The sequence below is a fragment of the Onychostruthus taczanowskii genome, unplaced genomic scaffold, assembly GCF_017590055.1.
Source record: "Onychostruthus taczanowskii isolate IOZ18803 unplaced genomic scaffold, ASM1759005v1 scaffold52, whole genome shotgun sequence".
Classification (NCBI taxonomy): Eukaryota; Metazoa; Chordata; class Aves; order Passeriformes; family Passeridae; genus Onychostruthus; species Onychostruthus taczanowskii.
The window spans coordinates 104,776-128,040 of NW_024502791.1; the positions used below are offsets into that span (position 1 = coordinate 104,776).

The 23,265-nt window shown below is 39.1% G+C and overlaps 1 protein-coding gene and 1 non-coding gene across 3 annotated transcripts; both read left to right on the forward strand.

Moving 5' to 3' along the window:
• Nucleotides 1-154: 154 nt before the first annotated feature.
• On the forward strand, nucleotides 155-19,550 carry HAUS6 (HAUS augmin like complex subunit 6). Of its 2 annotated transcripts, XM_041416493.1 has the most exons (18): nucleotides 155-593; nucleotides 1,689-1,781; nucleotides 2,509-2,581; nucleotides 3,554-3,686; nucleotides 4,249-4,399; nucleotides 7,652-7,717; nucleotides 7,841-7,892; nucleotides 8,078-8,251; nucleotides 8,818-8,999; nucleotides 9,590-9,719; nucleotides 10,360-10,435; nucleotides 12,218-12,308; nucleotides 12,945-12,992; nucleotides 13,524-13,608; nucleotides 14,314-14,493; nucleotides 15,312-15,447; nucleotides 15,789-16,764; nucleotides 18,740-19,550. In XM_041416493.1, the coding sequence occupies exons 1-17, from the start codon at nucleotides 454-456 to the stop codon at nucleotides 16,730-16,732; spliced, it is 2,754 nt and encodes a 917-aa protein (XP_041272427.1). In that variant the 5' UTR covers nucleotides 155-453; the 3' UTR covers nucleotides 16,733-16,764; nucleotides 18,740-19,550. The 2 variants fall into 2 exon arrangements, with proteins under 2 accessions (XP_041272427.1, XP_041272426.1); XM_041416492.1 differs by lacking the exon at nucleotides 12,945-12,992 and having other exon boundaries at nucleotides 13,548-13,608.
• On the forward strand, nucleotides 13,333-13,463 carry LOC121342276. The gene has a single exon (XR_005953519.1).
• Nucleotides 19,551-23,265: the final 3,715 nt, after the last annotated feature.

Below are 23,265 nucleotides of genomic sequence, written 5' to 3' on the forward strand. Positions count from 1 at the left end.
GAATAAAAGTTTGAACCGCACAGCACACTTGCCGGTGTGAGTTTTTCTTGTTAGGGTTAGGGTTTGGGGTTTTTGTGTTTTCTTTTTTTTTTTTTTCTTTCCTTTAAATTGGTTTTGTTTTGTTGGTTTGTTTTGGTATTGGGCTTTTTGTTCGTTTGGGTTTTTGTTTTGTTTTCTTTTGGTTTTGGGGTTTTTTGTTTGCTTGGGTTTTGTTTATTTTGGTTTGGTTTTTTTGTTTGTTTGTTTGTTTGTTTCCCCGCGTAATTCTGCAATCCGATTATGAAAAACGAAGGGCCCTCCGGAGGGATACCGGCACCGGGACTACACCTCCCGTGAGGCAGCGCGTCCGGCTCGCCTCGACTTCGGACGCCGGTGGCGGACGGGAGGTCTCGCGAGGGTAGGGGAGTCGTATGGGTGGGCCCGCGCGCGGGAGAATTTGGCGGGCTCGGGAAGATGGCGGCAGCGCCGGCGTCTTTAGGGCGCCGGCGCCCGAGAGCTGCCGTGGGCGCTCAGTGGGAGAGCGATCACCTCTGGATCTGTTTGCTGGCCTTGGGCTTCGACCCGAAACACCACCGTGGCATAAAACTAGGGAGGTTAGTGCTCGGGAGGGCCGGGGTGGGCGGAGGTGGGGGGTCCGAGCGGGGCCCCGGGTGTCACTCGGGAGCGCGAGGCGGGAGCGTCTCGCCATGGCCGCCGAGGGGCCCGGTGCCCCTGGCGACATAGGACGCGCGGGAAATGCCCGCAGTGCCGCCACAGTCATTGTCTCAGACTTTCTGAAGAAATGAAGTCCAGGAGTGGTGAGAACTCCTGCTTCCCCTCATAGTCCAGTGGGGAAGGCGGGGGCTTCCTAGCCGTGTTTTGAAAACTTAACTTGAAAGGTAGCACTCTTGCCGGAATTGTTTCATAGCACCGTGACCATTATGGGGCTGGAATGGACCTTAAAATATCACATAGATCCAACTCCCGCCCCTCCGCCATGGGCCAGGTTGCTTAAGACCTTCCCCATCCTCAAGGTACTTTTCCCCAGCCTTAAACACTTTAAGGGTCGGGGCATCTGCAGCCTCCCTGGGCAACCTGTTCCAGTGTCTCACTACTGTCACAGTAAAGATTTTTTCCCAAATACCTATTCCATAGGCACGGATTTCTACCATATCTCTAACATACCTAACCTAAATTTTCCCCCTTTCAACTTGTACCCATTACTCCTTTTTTTCACAACAATTCCACCACAGTCCCTCTCCAACTTCCCCGTAGGTCCCCTTCATATACTGTAAGGTTGCTATAAGGTCTCGATGTAACCTTCTTTTCTCCTTAACAGCCCCAGTTCTCACCGTCTTTGTAGGGGAGGTGCTCCAGTCTACTTTTCAACTTCATGCCTCTTCTCTGGGCTTGATCCAACAGTTCCATGTCCTTGTTTAGCTGGGGGCACCAGAGCTGAATGCAGCAGTCCAGGTGGGAGGCGTCTCACAAGAGCAGAACAGAGGGGCAGAATTTGACCTGTTGACCACAGTTTTTATTGCAGCCCTGGATTTAACCCATGTTAAATAGGATGAAGGGTGTATAATTTTACATAGCAAATACAGCATTCAATTAATTATTCTGTAACATAACACTGTTCTGTAGTCTTTAGCAGCCTGTTAATTTGTTGCCATAACTACTTCTGATGTGGGTATTTGTTTGTGTATTAGGGATATGTTTGCTAAACCTAACAGGAGAGCGTTTTCTGTCCTTGCCCACTTCTTGTTTACTAAGCTGGATAAGCGCCGTGCAAGAACTTTCATGTAAGTTTTTGGCTTCTGAGGTTACTGCTGTGCCCTTAATTAAGAATAGGTTTTATATAGTTGCTGGAGGGGAAGGAGGTGGTTTCTTGGGGAATACTTTGCAAGAAGAGCATAGAGGCAGAGAATTTGTTTCATTTTGATCAGTCTGAAACCTTGCCTTAATTAGTTGTTTCTGTTGGCAACTTTGATATAAATTTTAATAGCTGATAAATAATCTACTTCTCCCGTTCTTTCTCACCAAACAGTTAACATTTGCCATTTATGGATTGTTTCCAGGACCTTCAACATGGCAAGAACCTTATGTACTTTAATAGCCTAGGTGTACTCTACCGTTTCAGTTTATGCATTTGAATGCATAAGCTGAAACAGCTCTGTCATACAAAAAAAACCTGTCTCCATGCATGGCAGGAGGAAGACCAGTGATATGAAAATGGTCAGGTTTCTGCACTCTTTTTTTCATCTTCTTCCTCTGATCCAAGTTAGAAAGAGCTGCAGACAAACAATCTGGAATAATCTGTAATTAACTTACGGAAAGAAAACATTGTCATTTGACAAACCTTTATCTGTTCTTGGTCTAGGGTGTATACTCATTTTCTGGCTTGGCATCAATACAAAATCTATGTCTTACTCTTGTTTTTACAGTGGTTAATTAGGAATCTGAATATTTGAATGTGTTTTGACATGGCTCTTTTTTTTTTTTTTTTTTTCTCCTCTTCTAAATGAAAAGGCAATCTGGAGGCACAAAGGTACCAAGTCCTAAATTTAGGAAGTACTGCTGTCTGTGGCTAAGGGAAATTTCAGTGAGTATTAAGAAGTTATGCTCTACTGGTTTCTGTGACCTTATTCTTTTTTTGAGGGAACTGTTTTATATCAGAGTTTTAAATAAGGATTTTTTTATCAAAGAATTCAGTTTTGCCTTTTATATTCTTTCATACGGTTTATCTTGGTTTATCTTCCTTAAAGAAAAGACGTTGGCATTGGGTAATTTAGAAGACAGAGACCTAGTTGGGTCCTAAAATTGCTGTGACTTGCTTTTGGGTAACAGTATTTGATTAAATGGAAGTCTAGAGAGTCCCTTAGCCCTGGGTGGGAATAAGTTCATTCATCTTGAGGGTTGTTTAAGTTGCCTGGGAAGGTGTTTCTTATTGTGAAAGCTGAGTCAGATGTATGAAAAACTTAATTAATAGTATTTTCTTGTATATGGGAATGGGGCTGCAATGTAAGGCAAGCTTTTTTAAAGATAAAGCAAAAACATTTCAAGTATTGTTGGTTATTATGTTGCTTTCTTATGCTGCCTTTGTTTTAATGAACGTTCTAAAAATCTTGTCTTTGTGTTCCTCAACATTTCACTATTTTAGTAATAGTGAGTAAGGTGAAAACCAATGATGCAGTGTCTTTAAATATGATTAAAGTACACTGATTCATGACTTCAGTAGAAAATAAGAAAGAAAACTTGAATGTGTTTTCAAAGGTAGGTGTTAACAATTAGGAATGAGGAGGGCACCAATTTTTAATATTTATCCAACAGTGATTTCATTCTTTGCATAGAAACCATCTTGTGTACAGAACAGAGTGAGTGTTGGGAACATTGGAAAAAGCTTTATCCTCTTCTGCTGACTACAGCAGGTGTTAACAAGGGTGGACAAAGTCATTTAACTTTGTATCAGGCTTGCTAATGGGTAATCTGCAGCATTTTGGTATGCTTTGATTGCTGTTGTTTATGCTTTACTTCTCAGATTAGTTTTGTGTTTTAAATGATTGTACTTTTCTAGCAGCAGAAGGAATTAAATCTCCCACGGATTACACCTTCCACACTGATTTGTCCTGGTGGTGCTAAATTTGTTCATGTGCTCTACTGTTTTGCAAGATACATAATGATTGAGAAGATGAAAAAGCTCTCTGTAGGTAAGCTGTATGGGACAATAAAAATGCTTCATGTGTTGTGTTTGTAAATGTATCAAGTCTTTCATATGTGACAGGAGCTTTAAGAAGTTCTTCGCTGGATGCTCAGGTGAAAGTCTTTCACGGGGTTCTGCGCATTTGCATAGAGCTACTGGTGATAGAACTCTGCAGATGGTTTTACTCTCTGTTGCTTTATGGGTCTTGTTCCAAGGTTCACCTATGCAATGCTCTGCACCATTACCCACACAAGTATTGGTTTGGTCCAAAAGTATTGGACAGCTACACTGTTTTCTTTCTTGGCACTTGAGGAACTCTGAAAAATCAGGTCTGTCTGTTTTGGCATCTTGTATTATTGTAACCTAAAGAATATAGAAAGAGAATGAGAGTGTGGGAATGAGGATGTATGCAACAGAGAGAAAGGCAAAAGTGGCAGTACACTGCATGCTGTGTTTCAGTCCAGGTAAAAATTAGCGTCTTGATTTGTGATTCTTGCAGTTTGATCTAGGTAGATTAGGAGTTGTCTGTTTGCTAAAATAATGCAATCCAAACCCTGGCTTTTATTTAGGCACTGGTGGTATACATTATGCTGAAGCTGTAATGTGGAGACCTCGGGATATGTACATAGCAAAAGCAAGACACAGAGTTGCATACAATAAACTGCTGCAAAATCTTCAAAGGGAAGACTTTGTTTTTCAAGAATACCAGAGAAAAGTATGGTAAGTAATTAAAAGAGAGTCTTTTCATAAAAGCTGACTTGTGTATGTGTTTTTAGAAGGATTTGAAAAATCTATATATGCTTTACATCACAGAACTCATTGTGTTGAACTCCTCCCATATTTTCCCCCTTTGCTTTCTTTCATCAGCAGTTCTACTGCTTGTATATCTTTTGTGAAGCATAGTAGTCTAAAGAAATTAATCATTTAGGAGATGCTATATGTTACTTGGGCATTAAAATGGTTAGAGAATTCTACATTTATAGGAGTATGATTTCCTCTGAACGGTCATATCCTGAAATAAAACATTCTGAAGATGAAACATTTGGATTTGTTTATTGACTGTGAGACACATTTTATTTACTTAAACCTTAATTATTTCGCCAAAAGTATGCTATTCTTAGTTCTTGTTTATGGCAAATACTCCCAGCTTGAGAAATGTCATGATCTGCAACTTTATCTGCAAACATAGAGCTGTGTTTCAGCAGAATTTACAGAATTTGTGTAGGATAGTTTACATGACTGGGGCACTGTCATGGACAGTTGTGAGTTGTTTAGTAAATGGCAGAAGAGGGCGAGGGGTTGCACTGTAGGTGAAAGAGCAGTGTCAGTATTATATGTGCATGTAGTATAGCTCCATACAAGAGGACCGGTCATGTTTCATGCCTTTGGATGAGGGTTTAGCATCCAGGGAGACCTTGTGGTGACTTTCTGCTGACCTTGATTCTTACAGAGGACTTCAGCTTACCCTGGTATTCACTGGGAAAGTGGTTCAGTGATGCATTAGCAATGTAAGAAGGGGGAGTACCTGGAGGATGACTTTGTGATGCAGTCACTAAGTGTGCTGAGTAGGAGCAGTACTCTCTTGAACTTGCTATGTGTAAATGAGAGAAACAACTTCTTTGGAGACATTACAGGACTTTCATGGTCACTGCAGCCAAGACTGTAGAACTTTAAATGCAAAGGAATGTGAGGAAGACAAGAGGGAAACTGATGACACTGGCCTTTTAATTTGAGTGTATTTCCACTGGCCTATGCAACTATAGGAGGTTTCTTGTGGAAAGCAGGAAAGCTCATGAGTGATAGGATGCTTTCAGAGATCCTTGCTGAAGCTTATGTGTGATCCATCTTCTTAAGTCAAAAAACAAACAGATGCAACAGGGAACCAGCCTCATTAAGAGAGTGTATCAACATACGAAATACAGAAAAGGGAACTGACTCTTAAGACGCAAATACAGAAATGTTTCATGGGTGTGCACTGATGTATCTAGGAAGGCCTAAGTTCAGCTAAACCTCCAAGAGCCTGCTAGGAGCTTGAATAAAGAATCCTGTGGTATGTTATTAGGAGGTGGAAGTGCATGGAGGATTTGGATCTGCTTCTGAACAAAATGGTAAGTTGCAAGTCTCACAGGTTGGAATACCCAATATGTACCTTGCCTTGGTCTGCATGGGTAAGATCGGTAGCCCAGAGTCTGTGCCAAGAAGCAGTGGGGGAAGAACCAACAGAACACTGACAGCAGAAGAGAGTAAAAAAAAGGTTTCATTGCTTTCATCCAACGGCCCAATGTCAGGGATACTTACCTGACATTGTTTCAGAACATATCTGACATATTTGGAAACACAGAAGGCTAGTTAAAGGGGTGAGCCCAAAGGGTGACAGTGCCTCAAATTTTACTCAAGTAACTGGTCTATGAGTGGAGTTCCTATGAGGCTGGTGCCGTGTCTTCTTAAGGAATATGGATGACAGGCTTGGATACAGACCCACCAAACTTGCAGATAGTGCCAGACTGTGAGGAAGGAAGATAGTGCAGTGGGGAAGCATTTCACAGAGAGACCTTGCTGGGTCTGGGGACTTGCACAACAAAAATAGTGTGGGGTTTAACAAAGACCAGTGTGAGGTCCTGCACCTAAGATAGAGAATAGTCCCCAAGAGCAGTGCAGGTTTGTGGGTGATTAGCTGTGGAGTAGCTCTGCTAAGAAGAATCAGAAGTGAGAGTACTCTGTGGCCACAAGCTGACCATGAGTCAGCAGTGTGTCCTGGTAATCAGGATCAGCAGCATGCCATGTTGTATGGGAATGAGCACTGGTCAGCAAATGGTGGGCAATTATATTATGCATCACACATTTTTCTTCAGTTTTACTATTTTCTCTCTTTTTCCTTTACATCTGTGTTACATTATTTTTATTTCAGTTATTAAACTCTTCTTAGCCCATAAATTTTACCATTTTTCAGATTCTTCCTATTCTGCTGGGTCTGGGGAGGTGGGAGGTGAGTGGGCAGCTATGTGGTACTTAGTTGCTGGCTGGAGGTGGCAATTCTAATGCCACATGTGGAATACTATGTTCAGTTTTGATCAGCCCACTTGAAGGTAGAGAATGAAAGATGGGAGAGATACTAGCAGAGGACTGCAGTGGATTAAAGGATTTCAGAGTGTGAAATGTCTGCATAAAAACTGTAGAAATTTGGTTTGTTTAGCTTGAAAAAGGCAATGCTAGGGGTTTAATCAGTTTCGGTGTCTAAAAAGTAGTTGTAGAGAACATAGAGGTACTCTTCACACAGATATGTCCTGACAGAACAAAGCAGCAGGTGTTTTGGGGAAAACTCCACTGGAGATTTTAAAAAATCTCTTGTGAGAACAATTAAACTGAAAAAGGTTGCCCTCAGAAGTGAAATATTGGAAATATTCAAGACTTGGTTTGCCAAGATCATGAGTAGCATAATTAAAGGCTCTGCTTTCAATGGAAGGCTCAAAAATACAATTTCCAGAGGTCAAAGTCTCCTAAATGTCTCTGATTCCTGTAATTCTTTGTCTCCTATCACCTTGTTTGGGAAATATTACTACTGTGTACTCTTTGACTGAAACCCTTCAAAAATGTAATTCTTTTTAAGTTTTTTTTTTTTTAATTCTTGACAATGCATCTGAACTCTGAAGATCCTTTTGAATGCAGCATGATTTAGGCACCCAATTTTTCTGAAAATCAGACTACTACGTTTTTACATGCTTAAAATGTCAATAAAAGCACTTTGACAAAAGAGCTTCTGTGGTCTAGCTGCGTGTATTCCAGTACAAGTATTCTGTTCTCTGGTCTTTTGAAACTGAGGAATTTGGATGCTGTAGAATTGCTGAATATATTTGTAGTTCGCATTGATAATAGACACTTGTAGTAACTTATTGCTGTTGGGATGAGAAACAATTGGTTAGTTACTGTAAACAATTCTGATAAGCCTGTACTAGTTGTTGGATTTTTTCCTAGGATTTTAATTTGTGAAATAAAGCAGACAAAGAAGGAATATGCAGTTGTGCAGAAGCAGTTTTACAGGTAAGTGCTATTCCTTGTAACTAAGTTCAGATGTATAAAATAGATTAGATGCTCAGTTTTATGAAATATGAACTGTAATTTCATTGTAGTCCGCTTGAACTTTTGTTTTGCATGTGCATGTAGGATGAAGCAAAATGACCAAAACAAAAATGACACAACTGAGAGAATTCAGAAGGTGAGCATTTTGTTCCTGCTGTGACAGTGTGTTGATTTCTTCAGCACCTACCATCAGATACTGTTATTTGCACTTTTCTACCTGTGATTATGCCACTTTCATCTGCCTTCATGCTGTTTTGATACTCTGTCATTATAGGTGTTACAGCAAACATTTTAACAGTGTTTTTCTTCTTTCCTGTTAAGGTCCGCAGTATGTGGACACTTATAATAGAAATGCTTTCATCTCTGAAAAAGGAAAAGGAAGTTGTGGATTCTGTACTTGAAGACTGTGTTAACCCATGTGTTCTAGATGGAACTGATGTTGTTTTGAGTGTTCCACCGTTGTTGGTTTACCAAGTTGAAAGTAACATACATAGAGTAAGTGGTTTTTGTCCTTCTTGCTGAATTGCTAAACTGCTTTCATTTAGTCCCCAGGGATGCAGTAAAGTATCTTAAAAAATTTAAAAAGTACTTAATGGATTATTAGAGGTAATTGCAGAAGGATGCATGAAAAACATGTAATTCCTATGCAGAGATTTCTTATTATTATAGTGCTCTTTTGTATTCATTATTTCTAACCTGTTAACTTTTTCAGTTTAGTAAATACATTAATAAGTTTGCTTGACTTAGACATTAAAATTATGTTGACTGTTTTAACTGGTGGTTCAACTAATTGGCTTTTGTTTCCATTTTGTAGTATATGGTATTGTTCAGTTATGGCATCAGCGCTGTTTGGGCCGTATCTTTTGGGGCAGTGGTCAAACGGAATACCTCTTTGTTGAAATTTTCTGGGCTTGTATTGCTTTAACCTAGAATGTATTTTTTGAAAAACAAAACTATCAGGACCTGAATCTAAGAGCCAGTGTCCTGGCTCTTACTACAGGAGACATAACTTTCTGATTGGTACTAATTATTTTTTAATTGCTTGCTCTATCTACTTCAAGTTTTGTACAGGAGATTTATATGAAGATGGAAATCTGAATTTCTTAACAGTTATTCAGTTGCTAAATGAAGCCCTAATGACATTGAGAGATGAATCTTGTCCATGTGAATTGAAAGAACTTCACAGAATTGAGGATGTGGCTACATCCTACAAGAAGGCACTACAGGAGTTGAAAACAGAAAGGTAATTGTTGGGGGAGATTTTCTCTAATTGCTTGTTCTTAAATGGTAGGATCATATCTACTGGAGTGTTTTCTAGAAAGATGTTACAGCAAAAACATGTTGGTTCAGTCTTTTTCTTAAGCCTCTGGGAAAATTAGCGTTTATTCTAATTATTTATATAACTTTTTATTGAGATTCTTCTCTAGCTTGTTTCATCTTTTTGCCTTTATTTCATTAATACTTTGGTCTTTGTTTCTGGGGATCTCATTTGCTTGCTGATCTGATTTTTGCTTATTTTGTCTTTTTGCATTAATAAGTTCTGAGATTTTTAAAACTTTCATCTGTAACTGGCTTAGGGACATTTAAAGTGTTTATTGTGTATATGTTTTAGTATAGTTTTTCCAGTTCTGCTGTAAGAAACACAAAGACTGCCTAGCAGCAGCTTTTTTGGTTGTGAATTTCAGTTCTTAGTGTTTGCATAAATGCGTGAATAAATTGATATATATCAAAGGTTTGTCAAGATAAGGGAGAACACATAATACTTTCCCTCTTTGTGTAGAATTGTTATCTCTACGAACCAGTGTCTTAATTTTCTGTGTTTATATGTTACAGTCTAAGAAGAAAGCAAGAGCATTGTGTGCCAGAACATCAGTCTATTCTCAGAAAACAGGAAATCTGGAAATCAAAGTGGAAAACGATTCTTGGCCAGTGTCCTTTTAATTTAATCTTTAAACATGATCTAGTAAGTAGTATTTGTTTTATCTGATTCTGGGAAAGAGAAAAGGGTGAAGGTGAGAGAGGATGTAGGTCTAAACTAGTGTGTTCTGTTACAACACTTCAGCTTTATTTGTAAGGTTAGGGGACTCACATAGTGCAATATACCCGATTCTGCTTTAAGAAGTAAAGAGGGTGTTGTGGTGCACCAGTCTTAGTTGTTCTCTTACGCTGGGTGATTGGGAATTTGCACGGAATAGTTTTATATTGCACTGTATTCAAGAGAATACGTGTTTCTTTGACTTTATTATAGTGATGTATTCACTGGAGATATCAAGATGGTAGATTGGCATAAGAGTGAGCAGACTGGTTTTTGTGTTGTTCCTGTGGAAGCTGAGCATTTAGTATGTTCAGTCTGAATATTTGCTGATTTCTGTTTTCCCCTTTTAAAGTAATGTGTTTGATGAAGGAACAGTAATTTCCATTTTGATACTCACACTGACGGAGGTTATGCCCTTATGTAGCTACCCAGCAGACAGAGGAGAAACTTCATGTTGAGTCTGACAGCTGGTTTGCAGGAAGTTGTTTTAAATAACTGTCTATTAATTGCTGTTGATAAACTGACTTTTTCTGCCTGCTTATATAATTTTTTCTTTTCCTTTTGAAAGCAACCAGCTTCATCACTTCAGTCTTCTAGTTCTTCAGATGAAGATGAAGATACTGTCTTTTATCAGTTATTTTCAGGTGGGTGAGCAGGAGAAACTTGTTTTCCTTCTTCCCCACCACCACAGCTGCTAAATGTTACGTGGAGTCAAAAAGGTTCCCTTCTTACATTTGCAATCTGTGGTAATTGGTTCTGAATGACTCTGCCAAAATTGCCTTGCATTTTTCAGCTTCCTAGTATCTTGGAGATTCACTGAAGCTTGGCAAAAACCCAGTGCTGAGCTGTTTGATATTTTGTTGTTTTGCACAAAAGATGTTGAGGCAGATGTCCCTGTACAAAGGTTTATTCATGGGTTCGAGAGAATACATTCAGTCTAACTGTAAAGGTTACTTTGGGTTGGAGGAGTAATAAAGAGAGAAAGAAGGTAAAACTTTTCCCATTGACCATCTAGGAAAAGAAATTGAAGGAGTCCTCCCACGTAACTGTCTTTCCCTGGTGCACTCTGAAATACTTTATTCCTGAATAACTGCCATTTGGTGAGGACTTCACTTGATTTGTGTTAGTTGCATTCAGTCATTAGGTTAATAGTGTTGATCAGAGCTCACTTTGATCAGGCATGGTTGTTGCACATGTTAATTGGCTGATGATCTGATGGTATTTTACTGTGTGACCTCATTTTACTTGTTGACCAAGTCTTGACTGTAACTAGTACAGAGTTGCAAGTTAAAAGCTACAAAGCAAGGAGGAAGACTGCTTGAATCATATAATTTGGAGTTCCTTTTAAGAAGAATGGCATAGCAGAGGTATATTGGAATTTCAATATGCAAAAAAAATGGTGGGAAGATAGTTTTGGTTACAAAGGTGAAAGCACTGCTCCATGCATCTGAGTGTATGTGGGTATAAGGCTTAGAAGCTGCAGAGGAAAGGCTACAGAATTGGATTTGAACATAGTTTGCCTTAAAAATTGAAAAGATTGAAGCACTGTACTATGATGCTATGAGCTGGTAGAATCAGAAAGCTTGAGACAAATTGAGGTCTCTGACATTCTGTCTGTGGTTGAGATGCATTATCTGATAATACAGCCATTAAGAAAACTTAACTTCTGTCTGTTAATAGGGTCAATACCAAAAGCAAAATACTGACCTCAGCTAAGTACTGGAAGTGAGCTTGGATTTTTAATGTGTTGAGTTGAATGTGACAGGAAATGCCATTTATCCCTGCAGAAGCTGAAATATAGGATTTGTAGAGAACTACTGAGATTAAACTTTGGCTGTGTATTCAAGATGTGCCAGAGTTAGTACATTGTTCTAGACAGTCCATGACTGAGGTGTGTGCACCTCCAATAATGTTCAAAACATTTACTTCTCTAACATTTACTTATGCAAAGTTTCGCCTTGCTTGGACTGAGGCAGCAAGACAGATGAGTATATCCACAGAGATATTTATTGATTAATGCAGTTGGGGTAAAGGTGGATGAAATTGTGCTTTGTGGAATTGATGTACTGTACAAGTGAGGTGTATGTGGAAAAGAGGGGATAATGATGATGTGGCTGGCACTGTAGTTTGGAGGAAGGTAAAAAGTCTGATTGATATGTGCAGGGCAGCAGTTACAATCATGCTTCTTGAACATGTATTCAGGAGCAACAGAAAGAGGTGCTGGCTGCTAGGGGCATTTGTTACTACAGGTACTGCCTGAGCAGAAGGATTGATAGTGCTATCCTGCTTTTGTATTTATTTTTCTTGAAGTGTAAAATCCATCCAGTGTGTAGTCTACAGAAGTAGTGTGAGTGAGCTTGTGTCACATGGGAAGCCTAAGTGAAGAAAATGGAAGCAATACTAAAACTTTTGGGTTGCTTTTCTAGGTAATTATGACTATCATCATGAAGAATGCCATAAGGAAAGTGATGAGCCTTTGGAAACCATGATCCATACACCATTAGTACCCTCAAGATGGTATGCCTAATGAGAATTTGATAAAAAAGTAGTAGAAGAATTAAAAGTTTACTTACTGGACCTGAATATTTTGCATCACTTGAGTCTTAGTGAAATATTTTAGTAGCCCGTTCCTTACGTCACAGCTGCTTGCTTTAGCAAGATAGTCCTAAAGTAACTGCTGCTTTTTCCAGCTGATGACAGATTGATCAACTGGTTGCTGCTGAATAGGAGGAGTAGCAGTCAAATTGTAAAGTTTTTTTCTTGCTTTCCAGCTGTGAAGATTTAAGAGACAGGTGGAGAGAACAGAAGCTTCTTCTCTACAAGGCTTTTTCATTACTTTTCTTGAGAGTTATAGTCACATTGTTCTGTAGCTACTCTTCCTACAGTACCAGTAAAGGGTTAAACACAGAACAATGGTATCCTAGAAAGTTTTTTCCGCTTTGTCATTTGCTTAGACCAGGTGTATTTCTTGGCCTTGTGAATAATGCTGTCTTTCACATTACGACTCCTACAAATGCTGGAACATTACCTACCAAGAGACCAAGGGAGGTAGCAAAGGAATGCGATCCATTCTTAGACATCAGTAGATGTAGTTGCATATAAGTCTCAGAGACTTTCAAAGTAGTTAACAATTAAATCCTGGGTTTCTTTCAGTAACTTCATACAGCATGGAGGCTTGTCTGCTTCTGAGGCTACAGACAGATAACATCAAAAACATCTGCAGGTTTGCTTTTCCTAGCAAGTGAGGACTGTGCAGTTTTGAGAGCTATGCAATTGGCATGAAAGTTACTGGAAGTGATAAAGCTGAAGTTTTTGGTAGCCAGGTGATTGTTAAATTTCAAGTTTACATAGGAACAGACTTGTGGATGCCAGAAATGGTTCAGACAAAGACTATGTAGGAAAAAGAATGTTGTCAAGTGTGCAGAAGATTTTCCAGTTATCTTTTATAGTAGAATGTAGAAGATTTGTTTACAAGTGTATTGAAAAATCCCTTATTTTTCTGTGTGCTAATCAATAGCAGAATTTATCAATTTACTGTTTTTGGGAGGCTGATACACAACTAGGGCTAAAGCTGCTCTAATTGTCACACTGTTCTCCCTAGAGTAAAACTGCTTTCTGATGACCGGGACGAATTGAGGGAAATCGTAACGGACAGATACGGAGCACACATAGTATAACAGCCTTCTAAGATTTGCATTCCAATTGTTTGATTTGTCTCTAAAATTGTTGGGTTTTTTTTGTCTCTCCCTTCTTGAGGAGCTCATTGGTGCCGTCGTCGTCAGAAGCATCTGAAAATGGAGACCTGTTAATTAAAAATGTATATATCTTTAAAATAAGTTAAACTTATGACATGTCCTTTTTATATTGGTTGAAACTTAGACTTTGTGGAAAAGCGTTTTGGGGGTGGTTTTTTGGGGGCTTTGGTTTGTTTTGTGGGGTTTTTGGGGTGGCTTTTTATTGTTTTTTGAGCAGTATTTTTACACATTTTGAGTTAGTCTGGCAAAATTGTAAAAGCTAACTCTCAGTAACTTTGCTAAGCTTTAGGAAAGAACAGTAGGAAGTAGGTGCCCTTGTATCTGACTTCCTGTATAACATACAGTATGTGACTGATTCCCTGTTTGCTGAAACAGGATTTTGATGTGGGCAGTGGTCAGACTTTGTTTCTTTAAGTTGTAAATGAAATCTAAATGTGAAAATCTGAAATTTAAGTGTAAAAAATTTAAGTTGTGTAAAAGCAGCTTGGATGTACAGTTGTCCATTGCACAGCTGTTCACTGTACTGTGATCAGGGTTGTTGCAAGTGAGTCATCTATGTTGTATGTAACACCTATCCTAGTCACTGCTTAGGCCCTACTTTGAATACAGTTGTAAAAATATTTTGTATTTAGTTAGAATTCAAGACTGAAATATTTTTTGTTGACTAAATACACTGGGGCCATTGCAGTTAAGAAATTTTACAGCAGTTTACGCTAATATCCTTTCTTGATTTTAAAACTACTAATAATTCCTTTGTATTCCTGTAGAACTTGAATACTTGTATAGGAAATGAAAAACCCATGCCTCAAAAAAACTTAAAAAATGGAAAGGAAGAATTCCCTACTTCAGAAATGGAGGAGAATGCAGGTGAAAATGTTACCCAGCCAAAGTCTCCTGTGGAAAGAGATGAACTTCTTGAGAAAGCCAGAGATGAACTGGCAGAAGAGGTTAGGATGTAATTTTTTTTTGTTGTTTTTAAGTAAACAATCACTAAGTTTGGAGAACAAATCACTAATTATAACAAAATATGTCTCTAATCCACATGCATCGAAAGGTACCTTTTTGTGCTAGATAGTTATCAGTCACAGAATTTTAGAGTGGACTGATAAAGTACACACTGAAAGCATGGAGTTTGTGCAGGCATCATGCTTAAAAATCATGGTGAAGTGAATAGTATGTTCAGTAGAATCATGGTATGATTACACTTAAGTCTGTGAAGTACACTGCATGTATTCAGAAACAAAAAGAACTGTTGAATTCTTAAGTTACACAGGTTAAATATTTAACAGAGACTTGGTAATTTTAAACAGGAATGTAAATATTTTTTCTTTTAGGTATTCTATTTAATATTTGAGGAATTCCTTCACAAGGGTTACTGTAAAATGTGCCACTTCTTATTTTGGAAAGTAAATTGCGTTTTTAACTGAAATGGGAGTTGGTTTTCATCTGCTAAAATTTTTGAAATATATATCTCTAGTCTTCAAGCTTATGCAGTTCTTGGCTAATGTCTTAAATATATTCTATCTGAACACACTTTCTTGTTTGAAAGGTGGATTCATAGATGATGAGTGAACTGAGAATGGAATCTGATTTCAGTCCCTTATCTTTGTTTTGTGAACCTAAGTATTAAATAACAGAAAAGTTAGAATATTCCAGATTCTCCAGATAATTTGGAGAATGAGATGTACTTTTAACCATAACTGACAGAAATGAAGAGATTATAATTTTGATTTCTTAGAATTTGCTGTTTTCTGACATCCTACAGATTGCAAAGTCGGTGATGTCTGAGTCACCTCACAGTGGTGAAGAAAAAGGAATGGCATTAGATGATCTCATTAGCTCACTGTGTTTTAACCCATTTATAACAAGGAATCAAATACCCCGAACTCCAGAAAATCTGAGTGAGTTTGAAATTCTGTTTTTATAATGTTTGTTGATAAAAAATGTGGTTAATTCATTGACTTGTCACACAAGAAGAAAAAGATAACTATTTCAGTGATGTTGCATGTTTTTCTAATGGCTCACTCTAATACAACACAGTAGACCTAATAAGATGTGAATACTTTGAATTTGATTTAAGAGATTTTTTTTCTTACATAGAATCCCCTTTGTGTTGGGGAAACATAAACAGTATAAAGCAGCTATACATATTCCCTCTTGGATTGCTTATGTCACTGAGGGGACAGAAAAAAACCAGACTGATTGAAAGTACTAAAATTTTACCTTGGTTTGTTCCATTTAGTTACTGAAATCAGAAGTTCGTGGAGAAAAGCTATTCAGACTGAGGGCTCAGTAGACCTTGAGCTGTCCTCAGCTGGTGTGGTGACGGAAGAATCTTCAATGAATGCTACACCCAGTATGCAGCAGGAGGTGGACTTTACCTTTGCATGCTCTAAACCTGTGTCTCCTGTGTTTGACTTGGATCCTCCTGTATCAGAAAAGAAGTATCAATTAAATTCTACAGAATCTAGTTCTCAGGAGCAGGTGAGTGTAAGTCACACATTTGAATCTTCAGATGCAAAAATGTCTGGAATTCAAGAAAGTGAGAGAACTGAATCCGAGGTACTAGATTCTGCTTTGAATGGAAGTTCTGTAGAAGATCTAAGCCAGACTTTTCAAAATGTAGAGAAGAGTATGAATACTCCAGATAGTTGTTTGAAAAGTGGTAGTAGAACAAATACACTACCTTCAGACCACTGTCGCAGTTTTCTAATGGATAAGATACTGTGCTGGAATACATCTGTGTTAAATTCTCTCTGTCATGAATCTCCTGACATGGGAATATTGGGTGAGACACTTCCAGAATGTGATGGTATGGATCCCAACATATCTGCAGACTCAGACTCCATTTTCTTTACAATGGACAGTGAAAATTTAATGGATGGCTCGGAAAATAATGAGGATATTAAAAAATTGGACCTAGATATACAGTCCCTGTCCAACTCACATGAAGTGCTAAAACAGACTGCATCTAAGAGTGAAGAGGAGCTGCATCAAACACAAAATAGAGACAAATCTCAAAGTTATAGAGCTAAACTAAGTACAATATCAGAAGGAGAGGAAAATGAGGATGATCCTTCCATGGATGAAGGATTTACCAAGATGCCATTGCCAAACTCTCCTGATGAGAGCAAACAATCCGTGTCATCTTTGCTGGTATCCTGTCAACAGGTGGATGGTACATGAAGTCCCATTAGACTTAATACATAAATTGAAGGGTAAGTGTTTTTTATGAAGTCTGTGTTTTTTATGCATCAAGATTTTGTCCATTCTATCACTGACTATACTACCATGAATAACCTCTGAGTATTTGGACTGTGCTGTGGAAGTGGAGGGAAACAAATTATTTGTATGCTTGTTCCTCATGGAGGATGAGACATTAAAAATAAAGGAAGCATGCTTCCTCTAGTTCTAGAGTTCTATCAAACATCTTCCAAGTATAATAAAAGATGTTCATCTGACTTTGTGCTGTAATCTGCAGTGGTTTAAAAAATGAAAAAAGCCTCGAAGTGCATTAACTGCAATCTGCAGTTAGATTTTAAATAATCAGAACTTAGATTTTGAGAATTCACAAAGATAGTTCGAAGCTTTTTGTTTATTCTTGAATAAATTTGGCTATTCAGAAATGTGTCATATGTCATTGAAACTTCTGTGAGTTCATTAAGGTGTTGATAGAACTATCCTGCCTGCCTATCCCCTTATCGCATTTCCAACAGAAACGTCAACTATTTAACCAGTATTGCAGTGTTTAGTTACATGTAGGTTAAATCATTGAAGAGCATTGATAAAAATGAACTAGTAATGGAGGACTTCCATGAAAACAGATGGTATGCAAGGGATGTGATGAGGCAGGCCATCACCCACTTGGATTTGAGTCTGGCAAGGGATATCAATGATAAATACATCAGGAAAAGGAAGATTAGGGAAAGTGTGGAGCCACTGTTGAAGCAGATAGGTGTCCTGGTGGTGGAAGACACAGTGAAGGTGGAATTAGTGAATGCCTTCTTTGCCTTAGTCTTTACTTTTGGGGCTGTCCTTCAGGAATCCCAGATCTCAAAGATAAGGGAGGAAGGCTGGTCATAGAGGGTTCAGTTAAAGGTCAGCTAGACAGACTTAATGCCCATAAGTCCACAGGCTCCAATGGGATAGTCCCATGGATGCTGAGGTAGCTGGCAGATACTGTTGCTAAGCCATTCTCCATTATCCTTGAGAAATTGAGAACGGGAGGTGCCTGATGACTAGATGAAAGCCAACATTACATCCATCTTCCAAAAGGGCAAGGAGGAACCAGGAAACCACTGGCCAGTCAGCCTCACCATCATCCCTGGAAAGGTGGTGGAACCGATCATTCAGAAGATCATCACCAAGCTTGTAGAAGGAATGGTCATGAGGAATATCAGGATGGATTCACCATGTAGTCAGGATGGCCATTGGGAGTAGACAGGTAGAAATCATACTTTACCAATAGCCTTCTGAGATGACATGGCAGGGTGGTTTGGCTAGGGGAGGGCAGTGGATATTGTTTGCTTTTAAGGAAACTTACCAAGTCTGGCCATTCATGAGACTCCCTGGCAGTGACATTAAGAGAAGACTGAGGGAGGATCTCACCAATACACAGAAATATCTCAAAGATGGGTGGCAGGAGGATGGTGCCAGACTCTTTTCAGTGGTGCCCAAAAAAGAGGCAATGAGCCTTGACCACAGACTAAAGCACAAGACATTCCACCATAACTTGAGGCAGAAATTCTTTACACTGAGGGTGGCAGTACCCTGGAACAGCTGCCTGGAGAGGTTGTGGAGTCTCCCTTTCTGGAGACACTCAAAACCCAACTGGACACATTTCTGTGTCACCTGCTTTAGGTGACCCTGCCTTGGTGAGGGGGTTGGTCTGGATGATCACCAGAGGTCCTTTCCAATGCTAACTGTGCTGTGATTTTGTGATTTAATGAAGTACTTGGAATTTAATATAAACTAATCTCAAGGAGTAGTGAAACTTATTTCTTTGTGCAAGAAAGTTTTTATTTAGAACTTTAACTGTGTTACTAGCAACTGATGGGAGCACTTATCAAATGGTTATTAGAGTATCATTTCATATACGCTTTATTAATACATGTAATACATGAAACAACTTCAGTATTTCTGTCTTAATAGTTGAATACTATAGAGTGCAAACTATTGTGTTTTCTCTTTCAGATAAGAACAGTTGAGTTGGAAGCTGGGCATGAAGGAACCTTCATCAGGATAGAATTTGTAAAGCAGCAGCATAACCAGAGCAATGCATTTTATACTTCAGTTAAGTGTGTAGCGTCTTCTCCAAGTATTGTCTGCATTGGGAAGTTGCACTCCTTTTGGTGTGCAAGGCAACTCTATTCCAGTCTCCTTGTTTAAGAGTGTCACTTCCCTGCTCTAACACTGTCAGTGTCATATTCACTGTGGCTTTCTATATACAGTTCATCATTTATATACAGAACTGTACTTTCTTTTTTAAGCATATTTTGAACAGTAGATGTTGAATAAGTGGCATAACCCTAGAAAATGGAAAAATTAGATGTCAAAAGAGAAATAGTGCAATCTGTTAATTTGCTCCTAATCCACATCTCATACCCATCCCAACCCTCAACCCAACAGACTGAAATTTTTCTTGGTGCTCTACATTTCATTGCATTCATCTCTCTTACTGAGACTTCTGGTCTATATTGCCATCAATTTTACCTGTTGATAGAGGTTGTTCCCTTTTTCTAAGCTTCACTGGAGTGCATATTTCCTTAGCTATATTACCAAATAAATGCTTTACACTAAAGTTAAAAAAAACTATTGTTTGTGGTGGTGTTAATGCTACTTGATATTAACGTTATGCTGTGATGTAAAAGGTAATAGAGCCTGTGGTAATGGGAGAAAATACAACTCTAGATTCCAAGAGGTAAACTTATTGTTGTAAAAATACTGACTCCTAATTTCATGTGTTTAGAGGCATTGTTAAATAAAGTTGTTTTTCTGTTCTGGATTGTCTTCCTCCTTTCTTCCAAAACAGTTACCTTGGGTTTTAAGAAGAAGCTCCGCCTGTATTTGACATCTTCCTTGTAAAGAGAATTTGACAGGCTCTGTAAAAAAGCATGTGGGTGGTTGAGGAAGCTGTAATATGTATAATGGCTGTGTACATTAACAGATAAGAGGGAATTGCTGCTTAGTAGCCCAAGGTCTTTTCAAACCTAAGTTCTATGATCCTGTTAACACCTTAGCTACTGGCTGCCTGGAGCAGGCCCAGCTGTGTTCTGTCCACACCTGGACTCTAGAGCTTGGCACTGGTGACTTCACAAACATTGCCTAGGTAGCTAGATGGGCTGTAGGCTAGCTGCATGTAAGGATGTGGATAATAAGACTGTGGCCTATCTTAAGTAAAGTTAAACTGCATTTTGTGTTGTTACTGCATTGACAGTTTGGGATTTAAAAATGGCATTTAAAAATGTTGAGTTTCCTGTGAAGACCTGGCCTCACATTTGGAGTTACATATAAAAGCAGAATCTTTCGTCCTTGCAGTTAAATGTAACATGATTTTTGTATTGTAAGTAGTAGCTCTCCTGTCCACTGGTTTGTGTTGGACACTTAGGTAATTTTTGGTTAGGCTTATATTGGAAATCCATCATAATTAATTTGAAATTCTAGGTTCTCATTTAGAGCAGTAATTTACTGATTAGTAAGGGAAGTTTAGAACATCAAGGTATTATGAGCAGCCAGAAATACAGCTCTGTCTGTATTTCTCTGACTTCTTTAAAGCTAGGTATTTGCTGAAGATTAATACAGTATTCCTAATGTACAGTGTTAAATATCTTAAGATACCTGTCAGAAGTTCTTGCCCATTAAGCTTGGAGAAATTCAGTTTCTCATGAACTTCCTAATCAAAAGATTCCTTTGTTTGACTTACTAAAAGGATGTAATTTGGGCTTCTGAAGTTAGATGCACTGTGTTATCATTAGCTGCAATATGATGTAAGGTACAGTACCTTGCTTTCCTTTCCAGAGGGGAGTATGCTGCAATTTTGTGCAGCACTGCAGAGCAGCCAGTATTTCACACGTTAGTCGCCTGTTATTACTGTGTAAACTCCAAAAGGATAGCTTTATGAACTTCTGTATTCCTTGGTCTCTTTTTTTTTTTTCAACTTTGGAAGATTATACTTAGGTTTTCTTCCCAGAGCTCATATGCATTGCTCACAAGGTTTGATGAAGTGCCTGGAGTATTTTTCCTCCAAGTTCTACAGTATTTATTATATAGTGAGCGATGTGATACCTAGAGTTGGGCCTGTTCAGTCTCAAGAAGAATCAACTGATAAGGGAGCTCATCAGTGTCTGTGTCAGGGTGTCAGTGCATGGATCCAGGCTCTGCTTGGTGGTGCTGAGCAATAGCACAAGAGTCAACAAACTGATGTGCAGTTAGTCCTATCTGAACATGAGGAGGAACTTTACTGTGCAGAGCACTGGAAAAGATTACCCAGAGAGGCTGTGGAGGTCTCCCTCACTGGAAATACTCAAGACCCCATCTAGGTGTGATCCTGTGCAATGTGATGACCTTGCCTCAGCAGGGAGGTTGGACCTGCTGTGGTCATGTCCACCCTGACCCATTTTGTGATTGTATCAAGTGTTATGGTGTCTGGTAGCAGCATATCCAATAATCAATTTGTAGCTGTGACAAAACATGAATTGCTCTAAAGTTATATACAGAATAACACATAACTTTGCAGTCTGTGCTTTGTATGTTCCCTCTGAGCATACATCATTATTTTTATTGAAAAGTAAAGCTGAAAGAACATTTGAAATGTCACTAATTTACTGGACGTTGAAAAATGCAAGTACAGTCCTGTGAATTAATTTCTGCAAGTAATGGGAAAGAATCAGAAGGGTGAAAACTACAAAATTAGTGGTTTGAGCCCTGTGCCAGCCACTGTAAACAAAATCAACTCTACCCCAGCCAAAACAGACTGGGGGAAGATGGAATGAATAGGGATTTATAATACGAGTACTTAGATTAATTTCAGGCAAAGAGTCTTTTAGCAAGCCTGAATTAAATTCATGGCTTGACAGTTCTGCTTCAGTCTTCTGTGGTGCATCATTTAGAAAAACTTTGGAGAAATTACTCTATTGGTAGCAATGCAAAACACTGTAGCAGAGCTCTGTCTTACCCCCTGCAGTGCTTAAGTTCAGCTGGGTTAACTCCAGTGGGGCACTGTTTGGAGGTAGCTCTTCCGTATGGGAATGCTTTCAGACCATCCTCCCTGGAGATAATACTACACTCTATGTGGAGCTGTTCAGCTGTGGCTGCTAGATTGTGCATGGGCTTACAGCTGGGGAATTCTGTGTGTAACTGGCAAAAAGCACAACTGCAGAGTGTTTGCATACCTTTTTGCCTCTACTGTGGGCATTTAATCACTTCTAAATAAGATCTTACTTTGGATGGTGTTTTTCTGTGGCACAAACACTAGTTTCTGATTCTTTTATGTGTAGGCAGTCATCTCAAGGTGTGAATCTAATCCATAGTCACACATAGTTTATATGTTTCTGGCAGTCTCTCTATTACAGCTGTATACATTTTACTAGTTTGCATGTAGAAATACCAGTCAGAGAAAGCTGCAGGAAAGTTTCTCATATTTATTATAAAGTACTCCAGGAGCCAGGGACGCAATCATTTCACTGGTGTTGGGACATTATTAATTGCTTAAATAGTTGATTTATTCACCGTCTTTTTTTTTTTTTTTTAAGGAGTTCAGTAATGACACAAGTAGAAACAGTCATTGTTCCAAGAGGCTTTCAGACTAAAATCTAGTGAAGAATCCCATTGACCCATTTATTCATCCTGTTGAGATCACTCTTGATGGCAACACACACAATGGGTATATCAACTACTTCTCCATTTGCCAACTGCCTGAAGGTGCCATGTATCCCATTGTATATGTAATTTATAAATATATTTATAACAGCTTTTACCCCATTTCCCAGTCACTGGGATCACAGTTGGTGGTGGCCCTCTGACTGGACTTTGTGCCACTGATCACTGCTTTTTGAATCCAGCACCTCAGAACATTATTTGTTTTGCCTCAGGGTCCACTTACCTGGCCTGTGCTTCTGTCAGTTTGTTGATGAGGTTGTTGTGGGTGACAGTGACAAAAACCTTACCAAACTCAAGATATGCAGTATCTACTGCTCTGTCCCTCATCCTACAGAAGACTGTACCAACCCAGTCTTGCAGAAGGTTTCAGTTTTGCCTAGGCATGATTTCCCTTTCATGCTGACCATCCCAAATGATCTCCGTCAGCTCACTTGACAGCCAGTGTGGGGAATTGATTTTCCAGGGTTATTTACTCAACCTTCTTTACAAGGACAGGTTGAAATCTTTCTTGCCTTTCTTGAAGGCAGGAATGATGCTTACTTTCTCCTAGACATAAGGAACTTCTGGTTGTCACTACCTTTTAACAACAGAGAGAATAGCCTCAAATTTACATTACAATACTCCTGTATGGCTTGCGGGTACTCCATGGACCCAAGCATGCCATTTGTTTAAGTGCTTCCTAACCTGTTCCTCTTCTTTGACCCAGTCTTTTCCATGGATCTCAGGGAGATGGGGTTGCTGAAAGCCAGTCATACCAGTAGAGACCAGGGCCTAGACTGAGAGTCAGTGGTCACACGTTCTCTTTTCAATGTATTTTGAGTAGTCAGGGAGCATGAACAGCC

Excerpts from the sequence above, each read along its gene's own strand:
- HAUS6 (XM_041416493.1), top strand. The coding sequence starts at position 454 with ATGGCGGCAGCGCCGGCGTCTTTAGGGCGCCGGCGCCCGAGAGCTGCC. Across the intron at positions 12,309-12,944 it reads CCATTAGTACCCTCAAGATG|TAACTTCATACAGCATGGAG; the intron begins GTATGCCTAATG and ends GGTTTCTTTCAG. Across the intron at positions 13,609-14,313 it reads GAGACCTGTTAATTAAAAAT|AACTTGAATACTTGTATAGG; the intron begins GTATATATCTTT and ends GTATTCCTGTAG.